The sequence below is a fragment of the Lepidothrix coronata genome, unplaced genomic scaffold (assembly GCF_001604755.1).
Source record: "Lepidothrix coronata isolate B3197 unplaced genomic scaffold, Lepidothrix_coronata-1.0 Scaffold62, whole genome shotgun sequence".
In the NCBI taxonomy this organism is placed as follows: domain Eukaryota; kingdom Metazoa; phylum Chordata; class Aves; order Passeriformes; family Pipridae; genus Lepidothrix; species Lepidothrix coronata.
Genome location: NW_016690242.1, coordinates 4,334,741 through 4,353,592, shown reverse-complemented (window position 1 = coordinate 4,353,592; position 18,852 = coordinate 4,334,741). Strand labels below are relative to the sequence as shown.

Sequence of the window (18,852 nt, the reverse complement as noted above, 5' to 3'; positions counted from 1 at the left end):
CTCTGGTTTTATTTTTCAGAAACTGAGTTGGGCTTTGGAAAGAGGAAAATTTTTTCACCTTCAGAGCAAAACCATTTGATAGAAACAAATATTCACTTGCCAACATCTGCTATTACTTAATTACTGTGTTCATTTTTTCAAATTTTCATACAGAATTCCTAATTAATGCATAACAGGGGCAACTGGTAGTATATTTATCACTTGAAGAGTCAGTCTATAACGCTTTATGTGTTGGCCTGTTCACTTGTTCTAATTTTGGTTATAAAAATGGTGACCGTGAAACTGCACATCGTTGTCTTGTAGCACAGTTTTTCAGATTGCAAAAGGACAGTAGGGTTTCATAATACCACACCTGGCTTCTATCAGACTAATCTTCCAAGATTTTAACCCTTGTTTTCAGGTTCAGGATACTCACTACACTGTAATTGCCAAGTTTGTGTGAATAGTTGTGGAGGAAAAAAAGAGAATAAATAAGAAAAGAAGCAGTATATGATGAACAAACAGATGTAAATAATTATTTTTCTCATATTTAAAAAACAAACAAACAAACAAACAAAAAACGAGAACAAGGAGGAGAAAAAGAGGCCAAACCCCAAAACAGCAAATAAACATGCTGTCAGTGCCTGCTTTGCACATACAATAGATGGTTTTACATAGAAATCTTTCAAATATTTACTGAGAAATACTGGAAACAGAACATGAATTTAGAAGTGGCTATCACCTTCTTATACCAAGTGTGTTCACAGACTCGACTGAATATCTTCTACATTTTTAATTTTGCTTCATTGAGTCAGATATAGCTCAAGACCATTCTTGCTAATTCCTGTTGGTTTTATAATCTGATTTAGCCTTAAATGACACACTTTTGCTTCCCTGGTCTAGAGCTTGCAAGATCCTGTGAATAAACTAACTGAAAAAGCAGAAAAGGAGGACCTGCAGATTGAAAGCACTAATTCAGTGGAAGATCAGCAAAGTCAGTAAGTCACATGTCCTATATATTAAAATAATAATATTTTTGTTTATAATCTGCTTCGTGGTTGTTAAAGTCACCAAAAGTAAGTAGAAATATAAGTAGAATTGTAAATTAAAATTAGAAGTAGAAATATAGACACAGCTAGTCTAATCCTACTAGTTAGCTCAATATAAGAATTTCTGAAATGTTGTAATCTCTGAAAACTAATTAACTTTATGGTGAAAATAAGAACTTTAAAGACCCACTAAACCCTTACGTGTTTTTCATCTTTCCTAGCCTTTTTTTTATTTTTATCAGCTTTTGCTTCATTTTTTCTTTATTAATAGAAATGGTAAACAGCTATACCTGGGAGAAGATACATGAGCTTTGTATTTCACCTTTCAGCAGCATCTCCTTTCTCCTGGGAATAGGATATAGATTACTGATTGCTCTGAGCAGCAATCAGTTTTTGTAATGTATACACCATCAGTTAGTAATCCAATGAAGCAGTAGGTACTTAGTATAAAATATATCTAAGTGAGCTGATGCTGTCAAGGTTTGAGTTACCTGTAACTCTGAGGTGAGAGAGACTTATGAATGGACTGCTATGGGGAGGGGAGAGCAGGAGAACGGGAGAGTGAGATGCGATCTCTCCCCTACCTGACCATCAGGATTCAGTTGCCAGAAGATGCAATGTTGATATAATCCTGCTGCCACCTGTTGTTTTGACTGTCCTCGCTTCAATGAAGTACCCAGCAAAGGATCAGTTGTCAAAAAGCAGAGAACAGCTTGACTGATTAGTGGCTTTTGCTCAACTATTTATAATAATGGATTTTTAAAGAGTTCAGGTTTTCAGTCCTCTTTCTGGTTTAGATTCAGAACCACCGACCAAAACCAGTTTATAAATTGGTCAGATTTGGTGTTATTCAGATTAGAAAGGACTTGACCAAGTACCATTTGGCAGGTTGTTGTCTCCACAGCACTTCCCTTAAATCTGTTGCATCTCATGTGACAATAATAAAGAATGTAATAAATAACTGTTTTCCTCAATGTTGAATATAAAGTTCTAGAATGAATGCATGATTTATGCAAGATATATGTGTTGACACCTACCAGCAAATGCATCAGATGCCATGTCATGGTTGCAAATGTTTTTATTTATGGATTATCTTTTACCTTGTCTGGCATAAACCTGAGGGGAAAAACTGTCACAATTTTGCTGTCTAAAATCATAAACAAACATCTAGGACTCTAGATGTTATACAAAACAAAGCTTTTAAAGTCCTCATGAACTTTCCATTCACAGTAAACATTCATTATAATAGAATGTGGCCTGAATCTGATTTTCGTCTAACACAAGCCTAACCTCAAGAGCTTGGGAGGTGGCTCTTTCTGTCCTGTCACTAGAGATAGATAGGAGGAATGTGCCTACCCAGTCCTTTCCAGCACTATATCAGCCTTGTGGCTACTTCATTCCCAACTCCTTGAATGGCTTTACACAAAGTAATAGCAGTTAGAAAGTATATATTCTTCATTGAAGAGATTACTTTTGTATAAGAACTGGATGTAAACCACAGCTTTTTTTTTTTTCCTGTTGAGAGCTTGTTTCATCAACACTGCTGATCTGTTCTTTTAGAAATCTGCTGAAATGGGACAAAACTCACCTGTCTGTTGATTTTTAATTACTTGCTGTTAAAAAGAGAAGGGCAAACTGGTTGGGTTTCTTTTTGGTCGCTTTTTTTTCTGAGTGGGTGGGGGAGAGGGGAAGCAGTTGTACCTCCATGATAGCTATGAAAGACCAAATGTGGAAAAGCAGAATGTACTATACTTTTCATTACAGATTTAGTTATATTAAAAATAGAAGGATGGTAGGTTTTGATAGTTGGTCTTTCAATCTAATTTTTACTTTCAACAGACTTCTACCAATGAAACAATAAAAGGTAACAACAGACCAGCATATACAGCAAATGCAAGAGTCCATCTGTTTTACTGTTTATTTATTACTGATATGATTCTGTAGCAATGTGACCTAAAAGAGGAAGATTTATTATTATTATTCTAGAGCCTTAGAATTAATTTCTCAATCTTTTTTCTTATTCTTTCAAATTAAGGTTGATTTCATTAGAAGAGGAGAGCCATACCAAGGAATCGAACTATTCAGGTATTTTATTTCATGTTATCATAACTTCATAAGTGCTGTAAAACATGGGGGTTTTTGTTTTGTTTATTTCCTATATCAGTTTCACCCAGCAAATCCCTACAAACACATAAAACTTAAGCCCAGGAAGATCTCTTAAAACTAATCTCTTACATGTTACATCCCACTGCATTTCATTCAGTCACTCTCAGCTAGATCAAATAGCTTGTCTTCTGAAGCCTAATTCTTACCTTGGGCATGTAGCCTTCAAGAAAGTATTCTGCAGGTTAGTAGGTGTTGAGGGAAGGGAAGTGTGCCACTTAGCTCACTAGTTTGTTCAGGTGATTAAACATGTACTCCATGAAAAACTTGATGAAATCAGTGGAACTTCTTCCCAAAAGCCAGGCAAAGTCATATTCAGCTGCTGCCAATGACCTTATGGGTTGTTTATTACACGGTAACACAGCCAGGCTCCATTTGGAAGTGCATAGTGAAAGAATGGGAGGCAGTGGGCACAAGTGACAGGAAGGGAAATTCTGAGTACATACTAAGAAAAAGGTGCTTACAGTGAGGGTAGTGAAGTGCTGGGAAAAGTAGAATCTTCACACCTGGAGATCTTCAAGACAAAATAACTTCATAGCTGCAAGGCTTGGATAAGATCACCCCCACAGGTCTCTCCAGCCTAAACAATTCCTGGCTTTTAATATATCTTTTTCTACTAAATTAATGGAGAATAATTTTAATATGTTGTATTTTATCCTCCATGAAGATACTTAAAAGATACTACATGAAAATCAAGACTCCTCTCAAATCTTTATTTCAACAGGCTAGCCATATCACAGAATATGCCAAGTTGGAAGGGACCCACAATGTTGGTGTCTTGAAGACATCTTCTGCTTTATTTTTGAAGGTTTTGTTTCCATTCCACTTTACAAATCCCTTTTCAAATATATAACTGTACAAGACATTTCTGATGTTGTTCTCATGTGTCATGTTTTTAGAAGGTAAAATCACATTCCTGTTTCTAGATCTAAGAAGGATATCTCATTTTGCTGCAACATCAAGTTTAAAACTCATATCTGAATTTGTTGTTTATCAAGACTCAGTTCCTTTTGGTCACAGGTTTCCAGGACTCATTTATCCTTTCTAAAACATGGCTTATATTCCTTATGCCTAGAGATATAACTTACAAGTTGGTGGTATTAAATTCCTCCAGCTCTGACTACAGAAACTGATTGACTGGCCTGACTGACCACCTCTAATAGTCTGTTAGTTGTTGGCAAGTTTTTTTCAAGGGTGATTTTGTATTTACTTCCAGATGACTGCTAAAGCCATTGAATAGCAATGGATAAAACACTAAGCCTTGCAGATCTAAACTAGAAACACTTCTACTTTGCAATTATTTCTCCTAACAATGTGGTTTTGACATCTGTTAGTTGTCACATTCCTAATCCGTTCAATATGTTTGCTATACATTTTACTCAGTGGTAACTTTTAGCTGGAAGGCTCTGCAGTGCAAAGTCAAGTTGTTTCTAAACAAATATCTTTACTGAAAAATAACTCACAGTTTTATCAAAGAATTAAATTAGTTGTGTTTTTTTAACTAGATCTGCTTGCCATAAAAACAACAGTAAATTATTATAGGAGCATTTATTATGGTCATGTTCTTTTGCTGAATCCTATACTGAATGGCATTCTGTTAGTGTTTTAACTAGGAGTAATGGTGAGCTACCAGCCCCGAGTTACCTACAATTACTTGAGTCACCCTCTTTAATTACTTTTGTTGTTTGGATGGGGTTTTTTTGTAGTAATGACACAATATTAGGACATTTCCAGTGTTTTGAAGTTTCACCCATTTTGCAATTAATTAGATCAGATATATCTTTGACAAAATATTTTAATATTCTTGGATATAAAATCTGACTTATATTTTCTTAGCCGATGTTTTCTAGAATCTCAGTTACTTATGGACTGTAAAATATTTCATCGTAATATAAATACCTTGTTCTGTCTCTTTCTCCATCACCCCGAAAAGGAACTGAAGTGTTTTTAAATACTTCTAACTGCTCTACTAAATTTTTCCATCTCCATACACTAGCAGGTCTATGCCATTGCTAAGATTTTTTTTTTTCCTTAAACTACCCTTTATGTTCAAAAGTCATACAGATATAGTGCCTCTTGTGAGGGAGCCATGTTGCTTCTTAGTTTTCCTCACCAACTGCTTCTACTTCATAACTTTCATTTTTTGTCATTTACTCTGCATTTTCCCTAATATACTATGGATGTCTTCAAGATTGTCTCCATGATGTTTACCACTCAACTAAGGCAGGCTTCCAGCACAGCTGTACCTTTTTCATTACAGAATTGTGGCCATCCATATCCCACCTATCATGACTTCTCTTTCTGATTTTGTTTTCCCCTCTACCAGTCAGTCTAGGATTGGCTTTTTCCCTCTTTAGCTCTATGCATTGTCCTTTTATGAAAGCATAATGTATATTTGTTCATGTGTGTTTATGCCTCTCCTATCTCTCTCTGTACAGAGTGCAATCAGATGTGATCATGGGTTCTTAAATGACCAGCTGATTCTATTTCTGATAGCACATTTCTGTCCTAGCAAAGCCTTATAAAAATAAAATTATATCAACAGCAAGCTGTTCTGTTTCCTTTAGTTCTGAACACACCTTGAAGTTTCTCTTGGAAGGTTTTAGCATTTCTCTTGAAAGGGTTTGGGATTCCATTTTTATTCCTTGTAGAGAGTTTTATTTCTCCTTTCCAGTCTCTCGTGTGAGGCTTCCAGCAGATGGGCTTTCCAGATCTGTCAATACTGTGACCAAACCCTTCTTTTGCCTTTAGAGCTATAGACTTAGTTGTCTAGGAGCTAAATTTCCCCAACGGTTACTGGTGGGAGAAAGGCATGTTCAGCAGGTAGCTCATCCCTCCTGCTTTGCTACATGTCTTAAATGGGATTAATTACCTGAGGGAGTTGTCTTTCTCTTCACTGATAGACAGAATCAAGATGATTGTTTTGACTCCATGTCTCATGTGAGACTTGCTGAGAGTTTAAAATGCTGGTGTTTTGTCACCTCTAGCTTATAACCCTCGGGTATACATTTTCCCTCCCATTGTTCTTAGCCCATTTACTTTCCTGCAGAGGAGATGTTGTTACTTATATCCTGACCTGGGGTACTTTGTGGCAAGATTCCTTTTCCCTATTCCCAGACTTGGTGTTAAGAAGAACATACTGCCAAGGAAGGCAGTATTTAGAGAATGACAAGGTCCTGGCACATTTGCGCTCCCTCCTGGCCTGTCAAGTACAAGCTTCTAAAAGAGATGTCTCTGCTTCTGGAGGACAGGAGAGACCTGTCTGATTCTTGCAGTTGCCTCAGTTGGGTGGACTCAGCCTGAAGAGAGCCTAGGATGACAGGCAGGCATTCAAAGGAAGATCCCCCTCAGGTTATTTATTAGTCAGCAATTTGCCTCACTTCTTCGAAATGCTTGTATCTTGGCTCTTTCATCCATTGTGACCAGACTTATTTTAAACATGACTCATTTAAAACATGAATACCAACCACCTTGCATGTTGATCTTATAGTGATGTTATTTATAAGCATAGTCTCCTGCAAAGTGCAGTTTGACGTGTTTATGGATCTTGATTACAGCTGACGATGGCAAGGATGTCATTTCCATGTTACAAGGAAATTGTAGCCACAAGCAGAACTCAGGTGAAGAGACTTAAGAAAACTATCTTTAGATGTATACATACATACTGATTGTCAGTGTGCCGCCGATCTTCCTGTGTTGCTTTTAATTTTTTTTTATTTGTTCTTTCTTTTTTTTTCTTTTAGGTGCCATAGATGACTTATTAGACCTGCAACCTGAAGAAAATGGTATGAAATAATTGTGCATGTCTGTTTCGTCTGCTTTTCCATCATAGTCACCAAGTGTAACTTTAATCTTAGTTCTTAAATGTTTTCACACTCTGAAAGGTTGAATGAAATTATTCTACAGCACTGTTTAAAGTGTTAAAGGAAACTCAGCAGAGGCACTACTCCTGATGTCGTAATATGAAGTAAACGTTACTGGGGATAAAATGTTTTGTACCAGCTAATTCAAGATTAGGTAGACTGGAGTATATCCTGTTTGCCCCGCTGAAGAGGGTTACACTATAAAACTTACCCCTTCTATAACATTTCACAGACTTTTCTTTTTGGCTCTTTAATTGCTGAACTACAACTCTTGGGAACACACTAGTAACCACAAGATTTTTTGTTAGAAATGTACATATCAGAAACAAATAATTTAGTCCTCTTAAAACCATATAAGAACTGGTGACTTCTTCCATCTAGTGAGTTAATTAAATCCATTATGCTGTCTTTATGCTTCCATGATTGCTCAAGAGGTTGTGCTGTTTTACCATATAACATGTGAAAGATCTGGGTAAAAGTTTTACATTGAGTTTTCATATGAAGTCAGAGTATTGCCTGTAATTTTTCATTTGCTTTTCACTCATATGTCTCAGAAGAACGAGTAAAAAAATCTTCAACAACAAAACCAACTGTGGCAACTCAAAAAGCAAATGAAGCAAAGAAAAAAATCCCTTTGTGTGGTTTAGTCAGTCAGACTGAGAGTGTAATTGTATTTAAGACTCTGTCTTCATGGTAGGTAAGGACATTTGCGAACACCTTGGCTTTGGATTTGCCACGGGCATTCTCTTGCGCTGGGGGGAAATTATCCATGTGGGGAATCACCCATGAAAGCAGAAACAGGGATAGTTCCTCAGCTGTCTGTGCAGAAGCAGCCCTAATCTGTGGATAGATAAGGTAGCAATGACTTCTTTTCTGTGGTTAATAAAAAAGGTCAGTGCATGTCTGATAGTGGCATTTTTTCTTCTGGTTTTCTTCTTACTCAGTTCCATTCCTTGTTGGGCCTTCTTAGTGGAGATACAGAAAATGCTTGTAGTTATTGCTCATACAAGTTTAGCTGTGTCATTCTTTTTTCTTTAGTCAAATAATTAACTTGATACAAAAACTGTTGTGGTGTGTCTGCATCAGCTAAGGATGGCTATGGCACTTTTAAAATATCAGCCATTTGCCCTAATTTTACACACTAGCTAGCCTTAGGCTATTGAATATTGCATTATTTTAAGTGAACCAGTATGGTTAGAGGTACACTTTCATGTGTTTCAGAAGGAAGTCTTAATCCTGTGTTGCCAATCATGTACTGTTGTAATTTTTTTAGTTTCTCTTCACTTTTTCTTTTCTTTTAATACGCGCAAAATGAGGCATGTTTGTGAAGGAATATGAGCATTGCTAGAGACTTGTTCAAACGACTAGAAAAAGAATGTAGTGACATTGTTCTTTCAGTGTTTTATTGGAAGTTTTGGATTTTTTTTCATGGACATTTATAAGGCAGCATGTGCATACAGAAAAAAGGATTTTGTCTGAAAATGGGCAGTGAAAACAGAGAAACAGGAAAAGAGGGTAGTAGAAGATTTACGGATGAAGTGAGAAAGTCCATATCATTCTAGTAATCTAGCAGAAATACCGCATAAGTAATATCTCAGTAAGCAAGACTGGTTTCTAGATAACCTTTATTGCAAACAAGGGTAGAACTTGCTGCTGCTTACTTGAGGTAGCCTGAGTTTAAACACCACCCCTGCCCTCTCCTGCGGCGGGTGCACAGTCCCCACAGGAACATCAGAAAGACTGCTAAGCCAAGGAATGTGTCACTCCTCAGATTTCTGGTGGTCATTACACACTGCAGCAAGACCTAACTGCTCTTTAGAAGTAAAGCTCTGTGTTGTACTTTCTCCTCCAGTAAGAATGGGACTCCTGCAGTGGTTACCCCGACAGAGCAGAGCTTTGCTCTGAGCTGTGCTGCTGCAACTGTTCCGCTCTGGGGCACTTGTGGTTAGGTGCGGTGTTGGCGGTGTGTCTTAGCGGATCTGTTACAAGTGCTGCTCCCTTTGCATCTCCCCTTGCAGGGGCTTCCTGAAAGCAGCTTTGAGATGATGATGCCCCATAGAGATCAGAGTTCTTAAGTGCCTTTGAAATAGCAGGTGTGTTTCCCCTGTGGGAGGATTTACCCCTCTGCCTCACCTGCTGAATAACTTGAGGGAATTGTAAACACTTGGACAACATTAATATTCTTTGCTGTTTATCTGAAGATGGGAAAACAGCCTGAAAATTCAGGAGAATAAATTGTTTTCAATGGTATTTTAGTTATAGTCTAGTGGGAACATCAGGAGAATTGATGTGTTTGTAATGTTTCTATTTCTGATTTTTAGGCCCTGTCAGGGAGTACAGAGGTATATAAAAATATGAATTAGAAAGGAGCTGAATCTCACAACTGACTTCAGTAATGAATAAAATCCTTTTATTATGTGTTTGTTTATCAGTTTCTTAGTATGTAGGTGTGTGTGCTGACGCATGAGTCTATTTTAAAACACAGTTTTGCACTTTTTTTCCTCCTCTGACTCAACTTCAACCATTTCATTATAAATTACTACAGCTATTAAAAGGAAACTTTGCTGAAAATGCTGTTGCATTTCAGTAAAATGGCCTGTTGCAACCACTTTGTTACTGTTAATCTTTTATCCCAACCAAAAGGGTTAAAAAGCATCTTTGTAAGTTGTTTTGAACTTGGAGAGCTCAGATGATCTACCCCAACTTTGGAAAAGTGAGGTTATTTCTGTGCCTTACCGCAAGTTTGAAACAGGCATAATTAAGATAAACTGATGTGGATTTCAGTAACGTAACATTATCAGCCTTGTTAACCACCATTTTTGTGAACTGCAGACTCCCACAGTGGAGCTCCAAATGTTTCCAAGTAAAATAACACTTGGGTTTCCATGATAGTTCTTTAACATTCCAAATATATTGGAAAAGGATTATGATCCTGGTTACCAGTTTTGTGTATTTTATATAACTATTTGACACTTCTAAAATAGGAAATTTTTTTTTTAAGGAGTAATGGCTCAAGTGATCTAAGAGCTTCTTCAGCTGCAGTTCTGGTACTGGAAAAACTAGCACAGGCAATCAGAAGGAAAGTGGGCCCCAGTTATTTCTCAGCAGCTTATGAGAAGAAAAAAATGACTATAGGTTTGAACAGTGTAGAAATCTAACTGTGCATTAAAGTAACCTTTTTTCATTGGGAAATACCCCAATAATTCAAGCAGTGGTCAGAAGGTCATAAAGATGATCTTAGGTATGTTCTTACAAAATGCTAGAATAATCCCTAACTCTTACTTATTTTTCAGTTTATACCAATCTGGTTTTTTGGGGAGTTTTACATAATGTTTCAAGAAGCAACATAAAAGTAGTCTTCTCCAATTATTTAAATATTAGACTACGTAATGATTTTGGTGTGTTTAATAGATTTTTAAGCATACTTATAGTATTATTTTTAATGAGAAGTGAGTGTTAATAGCAGTGAGGTTATCTAAGATAATCAAGGAATTATTTGTTGCATAAGGTACAAACACAGATGTCCAAGAGAATTGGGTCTAAAAGAGAAAAAAAAAATATTCATGCAAAAATATTCCATCTCACTTAACATACAAAACCCAGATTGGTTATTTTTTAAGAAGTTCCTGCTTTGTCTAAAAAATTATTTCTTTTGACTCTCTTGTTCTGAGACAGCTTCAAAGGAACAGTTTGTGAGGTCCTTGGAGCCAGAACCTGGTGATAAGGATGACATGGTATTACTGAATGAGATCCTCAATGCTTCCTCCCTGGATGAGGGGGAATTCAGCAAAGAGTGGACAGCTGTGTTTGGACAGGTTGCTGATCTCACCACGAACTCTTCAGCTAGAGATGGGGAGAATACTTCATCATCTGTGGTACCAGCACCATCAGGCTACTTGCCCTCACAGCTGCTAGACCAAAACATGAATGACTTGCAGTCGTCCTTACATGGTGAGAGCTCATCTTGTTCTCTTAGTATGTGTGAAGTATTAAGTACCTAAAACCTAAAGTCAAGATTACTGTCTTGAATGTTTTCACTGAGCTTCCTGAAATGTTCTGTGGGTCTTTGAGATATTTTTTTCCCTGAAACAGAAAATCTGTTTGAGTGGGTTCTACTGTTTAAATCACAACTCTCGTCTCTGTTAAAGGGCCAGGGAACCAAAAATAATTACTGTGTTTTGTCTGGGGATAGTATTTTTAAACAACATAGTGAAGAAGAATTGCATTTGTTCATTTTTTTCCTCCAAAGCATCCTATGCGTTGCATGTACAGATATGGGTAAGGTAGAATGGGTTGTCTCATCCTAGCAAACGTACAGGTGGATTCCTCTTGCAGTCTGTTTGCTGATGCAACTCTTTCTCTCCTCTTTCTTCTATGCAGTTGATTCTCTTGGCTTTTCCAAGCTACTGCTGGGGGAGAAAGAAAGAGGGGAACTAGGGCAGAGCTTTCCTGCTGCTGCTTTGGCCTTGAGGAAGGGAGACAGGAAGGATAGGCTGGTGATAACCAGCCAACAGCAACTACCTTCATCCTTCCCACAGTCTGGCTAGATTTCTCCTAGGGCTTTGCAAGCTGGAGAAGGACCTTGGCTTTTTGGGCTTTGTCCCAAGTCATTTAAATCTCACTTGTGGAAGAGTGATATAGGAAAGGCTAGCAGGCTGACTCTGTCCTGAAGATTACTTCTTGGAATCTGTGCAACTGGTAGAATCACACATGATGTAAAATGACCTGTCACATTTTGGCAAAAATAAGAAAGTCAAATTTACCTTACAATTAATACACTTACCACCAGCACCCCTAGAGCAAGATGTCTGGGTTCACTGACTTCAGCTCTTAGTTGGAAAATGGGGGAATGACATTTGTAATGATGCACAGTTTTAGATGTATTTTTATGATAAGATACACGATTTTAAGCAAGTTACTGAAAATAGCAAGAGAATTATTATGAGATTGGGGGTTTTTCCACAGCTTTACATGTTTTTAAATGTATTTTACATATCAGCATAATTTACATTTTTAAATGTAAATATGTTTCTATAGGAAAAATATTTTTGAGGTATAAAGAGCAAGCAGGATTGTGTATCCTTTCTGAGACAGCTGTTAGCTCTCATTTGCACAAGGCACTGGCATTGACTGCAAAATCAGAACTCGGTTATCTTGCATTCAAGGAACATTAGAAATGGAAAATCCAGTCCAGTCAACATGGTATCCCAAAATATTTCTGAATTAAAAAAAAAGAATAAATCTGTACTGGAAGAGCAAAATATGTTGATGTTTTCAAATGGATTTCCAAGGTTTTGGCAGAAGATCGTGGTAATTGGTGTACTGGCATTTGAAAGGTCAGGGCTAATCAGCTGAGTGATTGTATCTGATAACCAGCATGTTCCCAGCTAACTTAATTTGCTGAGTAAAATGCATTATTTAAACTAACTTTCATAGGCTATTTTTCTTTTTAAGTTTTTTGTTTATTTTTCAACAAAAGGTGAAATTTGGTCCATTTTATATCTGGTGAAAACTCAGCTTTAATCTTAAACTACATTTCATTTCACTTCACAATGTCTCTTTCATAATTTGACCTTATCAATAAATATGGGAACAGAGACTTTTTTCTTAAACAAAGTACTAACTGACATATAAGCATATCTAGACATACAAGTAAGAAATATTAGAATATAGGGATTATATTTTTACTGAGGGCTTGTGATGCATCTCCTACACTTTTTTTCCCTGTGTGGAAGGATTACTTAATAATTATTAAGTGTGAAGCGCTACACTGTAGCCTCGATGTTGCATACTTCCTGTGTGAATTTGGCCTTAAGACCATAAAGATTCTTAAAACTCACATGCTTAACTTTAAGCACATTAACTTTTCTATTAACTTCAGTGGGATTACTTACTTATTTTATGTTAAGCACGCTCATAAATCTTTGGGGCTTTGTTTTCTCTCTGCCTCAGATCTTAATCTGTAAAACAGGCACAATGCTATGCAGGTTATAAACTGTTGCGGTCAGGAATTCCCAGCTCAGAGTTTTCTCTGGCTGTATTTATAGGCAGGATCTAGCACAATAGGACTTTGAATTGCTATGGGGCCACCAGGTACTGGTTTAAAATACATATAAATGTGTATGAGTATAAATATATATATGCAGTAGAAACAAAGTGTGCTCCTAACAAATCTTTTAGATTCTCCTCCAGATACAGTTTTGTAGTTTGGTTGCCTTTCTGCTTTTTTAGAGAGCACTGGCTTTCTTTTTTGATGATGTTTATGATCTCATTTACTTACTTATACCATTAAGGACTCCTCTTTATCTTCTCTACATGTGCATAAATTCTGGTTGGTAAGCAAATGCACAGCTCACCATTTCTATCTCTAAATTTCATTGTGGTAACATTTGTGAAGATGCTAACTGAAAAGCAAGCTGATGGTTTCCTTGCTCTCTTGGCAATAACCTTTTGTCTAGTCATGTAACAAAGCCATCCTGTGAACAGGCAAACCAAAACAGGCTTAGGGCCAGCAACTGCTTTCAAATTGATAGGCTGTGGTTTGTTTTTGAAAGGCAAAGTTGTTCTCTGTAGCTCGCTAAAGACATAATTTGTGAAAGTATTTAATAAAAATTCTGAGTCAGTCTTTCCCAGTGCCTTCACAGATAGGTAAGTTCATTACTAAAGCATCACGTATTTTCTGGAGCATTCTTGGTTGGATTTTTTGTTGCTGTTGTTAGATTCTTTTTGTTTTTTAAGTGGCACTTGTGCCACCTGCATTTCAGTAAACAGACACCCAGGCCACAGCATCTCTCATGGATGTGCTGCCTACCACACTTTGGTGCAGGGGCTCAAAAGGAGGCCTGCAAAGGAGTTCACTGGTATACCAGTCACAGCAGTGTAAAGGAACATCAGTGATGTCTCAGGGAGCCAAGTCTTGATCTCCCTGAATTCACTGGGACTCACACAGAACGTTTTCAGGCAGCACTCTCATTCGTTTCTATCAAATTAGGATTTGCCCCTATTTGTTTAAGTAGCTCAATTTAGCCATTGTCATTCATTGACATATCAAAACACTTTCTCACAGTACATCTCCAAACACACATCTCTAAAAAGCCTTACAGACTACTCTGGTTGTGTATAATGTCCTTTGCCATTCTTGTTTGTAACACAAGCAGAGAAAATGCCTGGAAAAGTATGTCATTCTGAAGAGTTAATGTCATAATTTTCATTATTTATGATTCACATTTGCTTATTTGAAAGATGAAAACCTAATTTTCAGAGGGCACAAGCTGGCTCACAAGCCTGTATCACCTTAGTGTAGAACAAATACATGTGAGCACTCTGCATCCAGATTTGTAAGAAGTTTTTGATTAGTTTCCTTAGAGACACAGAGGATGATTGTGGCTTTAAATTTCCTTCCTATTTCATCTGATTTTACAGAAACACTCCTCTTGCCTCTTTTTAATAGCACAGCTTGGGCTTCAAACCTTTTATAGTCAAGGTAAGACCAGAGAGTGATGAGAATAACCTATCAGAGAGAGGAAGGAATGATGTGACTTGCGTGGCTCTTGCAGTAACTGTCAGGACACTGGGTACCAATATCTGACAGGGTTCCCAAAAGAGCAGAAAATAAGGGGAGGAAGGACAAGAAGAGTAAAAAAGGATATGAGAGCATAAACTTATAGAAAAAAGAAACTGAATAAGGAAATGCTAACTGTGTGCACAGATGGGTGTTTGTGACACTTGCAAATTAGATATACTAGGTCTCTGAGATGGGTGGGTAATTGACCAGGCCAAACTTTAAAAAGAGATATTAATTAAGTTATAAATACAACCTCCAGTTCTCTAAATGTAATAAAGGATAAAAACTTAAATATCTTATGCCAAGGACAAAAATTGCTTTCTTTTTCCTAATATGTTTCCACAGTATGCCACCCCTAGTCATTTTGCCAGCCTGCTCATCTGGCCTCATTAGCTGTATTTATCATTACTCTTTTGTGGCTATAAAATACGCATGTAAGAACAAAAAATTTTGAATACTAAGTTTCACTTTTTCCTGCATATTTAATCTCTCTTTGCTGTAAAGATCCATTCAAATAAAGAACAAAAAAAATACTTCATTAAAATGTAGTTTTAAGTTAACTTGAAGTAATTAATTTTGAATTTATTCTTCAGTGTTTTACTATATTTTTTTTTCAGAATTATTTCAAAATTAAAAAATCTAGGGTCTCTGAATAAGGTTTTGTCTGGAACAGTGGATGAATCGAAAGTCTTTGGAACTGTAAAAGTAAAGAAAGGTGGAAAAAATGTTGATTATGTGTGTTATTTTCACCCAAATGTAAGTGATATTCTTCTCCCTACAGCTGTGTTTGACTTATTACTGAACTGGCCTTGCTGTGAATGAGTATTAACTGTGATTCAGTAAAAGAAACAAAAATCTCTTTTAGCCAGGTTAAAGGTTTGAAAAGAGTATAGTTGCCTGAATCTGGAGATGATGAAACTGGTCCATAGCTACCCTGTTGTTAAGGATGTTGCTCATCTGCAGCATCTGACTGCTGATTTCTTGTATACAAGGAAAGATATGAATGGCCATAAATGTAATATTCTGCTCCACTGTCTGATGGTGCCAGACAGTGGGGTGTTGGAGTTAACAAAGTAATTCTTCACGCTAATGCTGCTGTATTATTGAATTCTAGGATGGGCAGCTAACAGTGTGAGCCCACCATCGAGACCACAGCCAGCACAGAAACCACACAGCCTGAATGTGAATGATAGCAAAACGCCTGTGAAAGGTGATGGTCGTGTATTTTCTTCAGTTTCTTACTTTTCCTTTTTAGCTGTGGCTCTTGTATCTATCATGTCTTCTCAGTTACTTTGTTATAATAAAATTTGTTTTTGTAGTAGCTACAGTTTAATCTTATGCCCCTAATTACTCTGCTTCAGCTTGATTACATGTATGATATGTCTGTGTATGTGCATTATATTTTTTGCTAGGCTTCACTGCTAGTAGCATGTCAGAAGAGTAATTTACTATATAATAAGGGAGCTGAAGCTACAGTTTCATTATACTACTTTAATTTTTGAGTCACACAGAATAGCACCTGCATGCACTTAGTCTAAGCTAAGTGGATTTAGCATTGTGGCTAAAATACAAGCTACTGATAAGGCAGAAGAGCCCTAATTGCAAATTTTTTTTATAAACATACATCATGTCAGTAATCATCTATTTGAAACTTAATTCAGTTCTTGCAACTGAGCCAAGTGTGCATAGTCCTGCCATCTACTGAGACAAAGCCCTGATGTCTTTGACTAGGATAAGTGAACCAGGATTATATTGAATTCTTATTGCCAGTTTGTACCTATTCTGTGCATTCACATTGGATCAGAAGCAAAATGGAAGATGTTCAGTGAAGAACAAAGGGGTGACACCCTTCCCCTGACATTCTTCAGCTCAGCAGAAAAAAAAAAATAGAAGGTTAAGGTGTTTTGGAAGCTGTTTTGGAAAGCAGTGGAATTACACAGCCACAGAACTGGCACCAGCAAAAGGAACAGCCTTCAGCTACTTGGAAGTCTGTGGTTACGAAAGTGGCAGATACTGCAGCCTTGCAGACACCAAGATGAGCATCATGCCAGGCAGAGCCTATTTTGTTTGTAAATTCCTTGTGTCACAAAGAAAACTTTCATGTGACATTATCTCTCTGAGTGGAAGAGCACATCTTATTTCACTATCAGTATAATACCTGCTGGGCATAGTGTCACAAAAACAAAGCAAAGCAGGAGACCTCTGTGAAATATGTATGTCAGTGTGGACACAGGGGTGCAATAGTCCAGCTGCTGTTGGAACATATTCCCTTTTCACATTTTGTTTATATTCATCAAAATAATACTAGAAACTGTACTTGGGACTGGCTGTCAAGTGTAACCCTTCTCCCTCCAGCCAATGCCTTCCCATTAAAACTTAATTCCAGATGAGTAATGACCTTGTGTAGTTGTATACAGGGGAGACAGAACAGTCACATGAACTGGATTTAGGCAAAGGAATTCAGTCCTGTAAGAGAGGTTGAAAGTAAAATTTGCCTTCACTTCCCTTTTGCTGTTTTGCAGGCATGCAGGTGCTCACTCAAATACCTTTCATGAAACAAAGCTAGACAGAGTGAGATTGTTTCTATTTTTAATTCAAGTGTTCTTGTACTTCCCATGGCAGGAGCCATATAAAATACACAGCAGACAGATGTAAAACATTCATCCTTACTAAAGTTCTATATTCTGATAAAGATAGTGTTTTAAAATGCAATCATTCATTCTGATTTTCTTGTCAGAAGTGCCCTTAGTAATAAATTAAACAATAGCATGGCATTTGTTTGACCTCAGTCAAACATTCAGTCAGTTTTGTTTTAAAATAGCTGACAAGTCTGTACATTTCTTTTTTCTTCCTTTCTTTTTTTCTCTTTTTTTTCCAGAATCTACAAAGAATCCTAAAGACTTGACTGCTTGGTTCAGTCTCTTTGCTGACCTTGACCCGTTATCCAACCCTGATGCTGTTGGGAAAACTGATAAAGAACATGAATTGCTTAATGCATGAGTCAGCTGCCTCTGGTAACTCACATTCTTCCCTTCATCAACACTATTTTGGAGTTAAAAAAAACTAAATGAAAGTTAGTATGCTGTTGTGAAACTATAAAGTATGTGCCATGATAATAAAACTAAAGGGAATGAATCCCCTTTTATATAGGTGCAGTTATTTGCTCTTGTTTTGTATAAAGAGTTCACATTTATTTTCTACGTGGATTTACAAAAATAAGGTTAAGAATTAGGGCAGATTTCTTGCCAAATTAGATTATCTGCTAAAACACTGTCTTTGCCTGGGGTGGTGCGGAGCTAACACTGGAGTGAAATACAAATTGCAAACCTATTTTTTTATAATGTTTCTTGAGTAAATTAAAAACAAAATCATGTAACTGAGGAGGCTGCATGAGTCAAACATCTATCATGTCTGTAATATATATATTACTGCTATGTTAAGATGTCAACTGAACTTGTTTTGTTAGTACTCACAGTGAAAAAATCTGTGCTGGGGCTAATTATTGAAGAAGTAATTTTGGGTCTGTGCAGCCATGGAAAATTTTACCTTTCTGATTTAACTTATTAGACAAACTGCACTACATAAACGGAAGTCATGCCCAGGAGGCTTCTTTTCTGAGGTTTTTCTCCATTGCACCAACAGAATTTGCACCTGTTTGCAGAAGTTTCTTCAAACTGATGCTTTATCATGCCTTCAAACCATTCATGTTTCTGTTCTGAGAATTTTTCATCCCATTTATTTCTGAAGCATGTGTTATTTTGAGCTTGTTGTGACATTAACTCTTTAATAAAATGATTTTGACAAAAAACCACAACTTTATTCCCTCTGGAATGCTGGTGTGCTATTGAATTGATACATAACAAGCATCCAAAGATAAACACGACCAGTTTTAGACAGTACCTAACAGTTCATTTAGTTTTTGAATAGTAATCCAGTAGGACAGTTAGAAAATTTGAACTCAAGGCCACGTCCCTTAGCCTCGCTGCTTTTCTTTTACAGCAAAAGAAGGGGAAATGGATCATAGAATAATAAAGGTTAGAAATGGCCTCCAAGATCATCAAGTGCAACCTTTGACCAAACACCACCATGTCAACTAAAACATTGCACTAAGTGTCACGTCCAGTCATTTCTTGAACACTTCCAGACATGGTGACTCTATCACCTCCCTGGGCAGCCTGTTCAGGGAAGAAATTCTTCTGATGTCCAACACGAACATCCCCTGGTACAGCTTGAG

The 18,852-nt window shown here is 37.0% G+C and overlaps 1 protein-coding gene across 6 annotated transcripts in view; it reads left to right on the top strand.

The window, feature by feature from the left end:
- ICA1 (islet cell autoantigen 1) overlaps window positions 1–18,429 on the top strand; it is a 71,271-nt gene extending 52,842 nt beyond the window's left edge. For all 6 annotated transcript variants that reach the window (XM_017817784.1, XM_017817779.1, XM_017817781.1 and 3 more), the window contains 6 exons: window positions 883–977; window positions 3,064–3,113; window positions 6,935–6,976; window positions 10,730–11,005; window positions 15,733–15,828; window positions 17,497–18,429. In XM_017817784.1, the coding sequence (XP_017673273.1) occupies window positions 883–977; window positions 3,064–3,113; window positions 6,935–6,976; window positions 10,730–11,005; window positions 15,733–15,828; window positions 17,497–17,618 (681 nt within the window). In that variant the 3' untranslated portion in view covers window positions 17,619–18,429. The remainder of the gene's footprint in view (window positions 1–882; window positions 978–3,063; window positions 3,114–6,934; window positions 6,977–10,729; window positions 11,006–15,732; window positions 15,829–17,496) is intronic.
- Window positions 18,430–18,852: the final 423 nt, after the last annotated feature.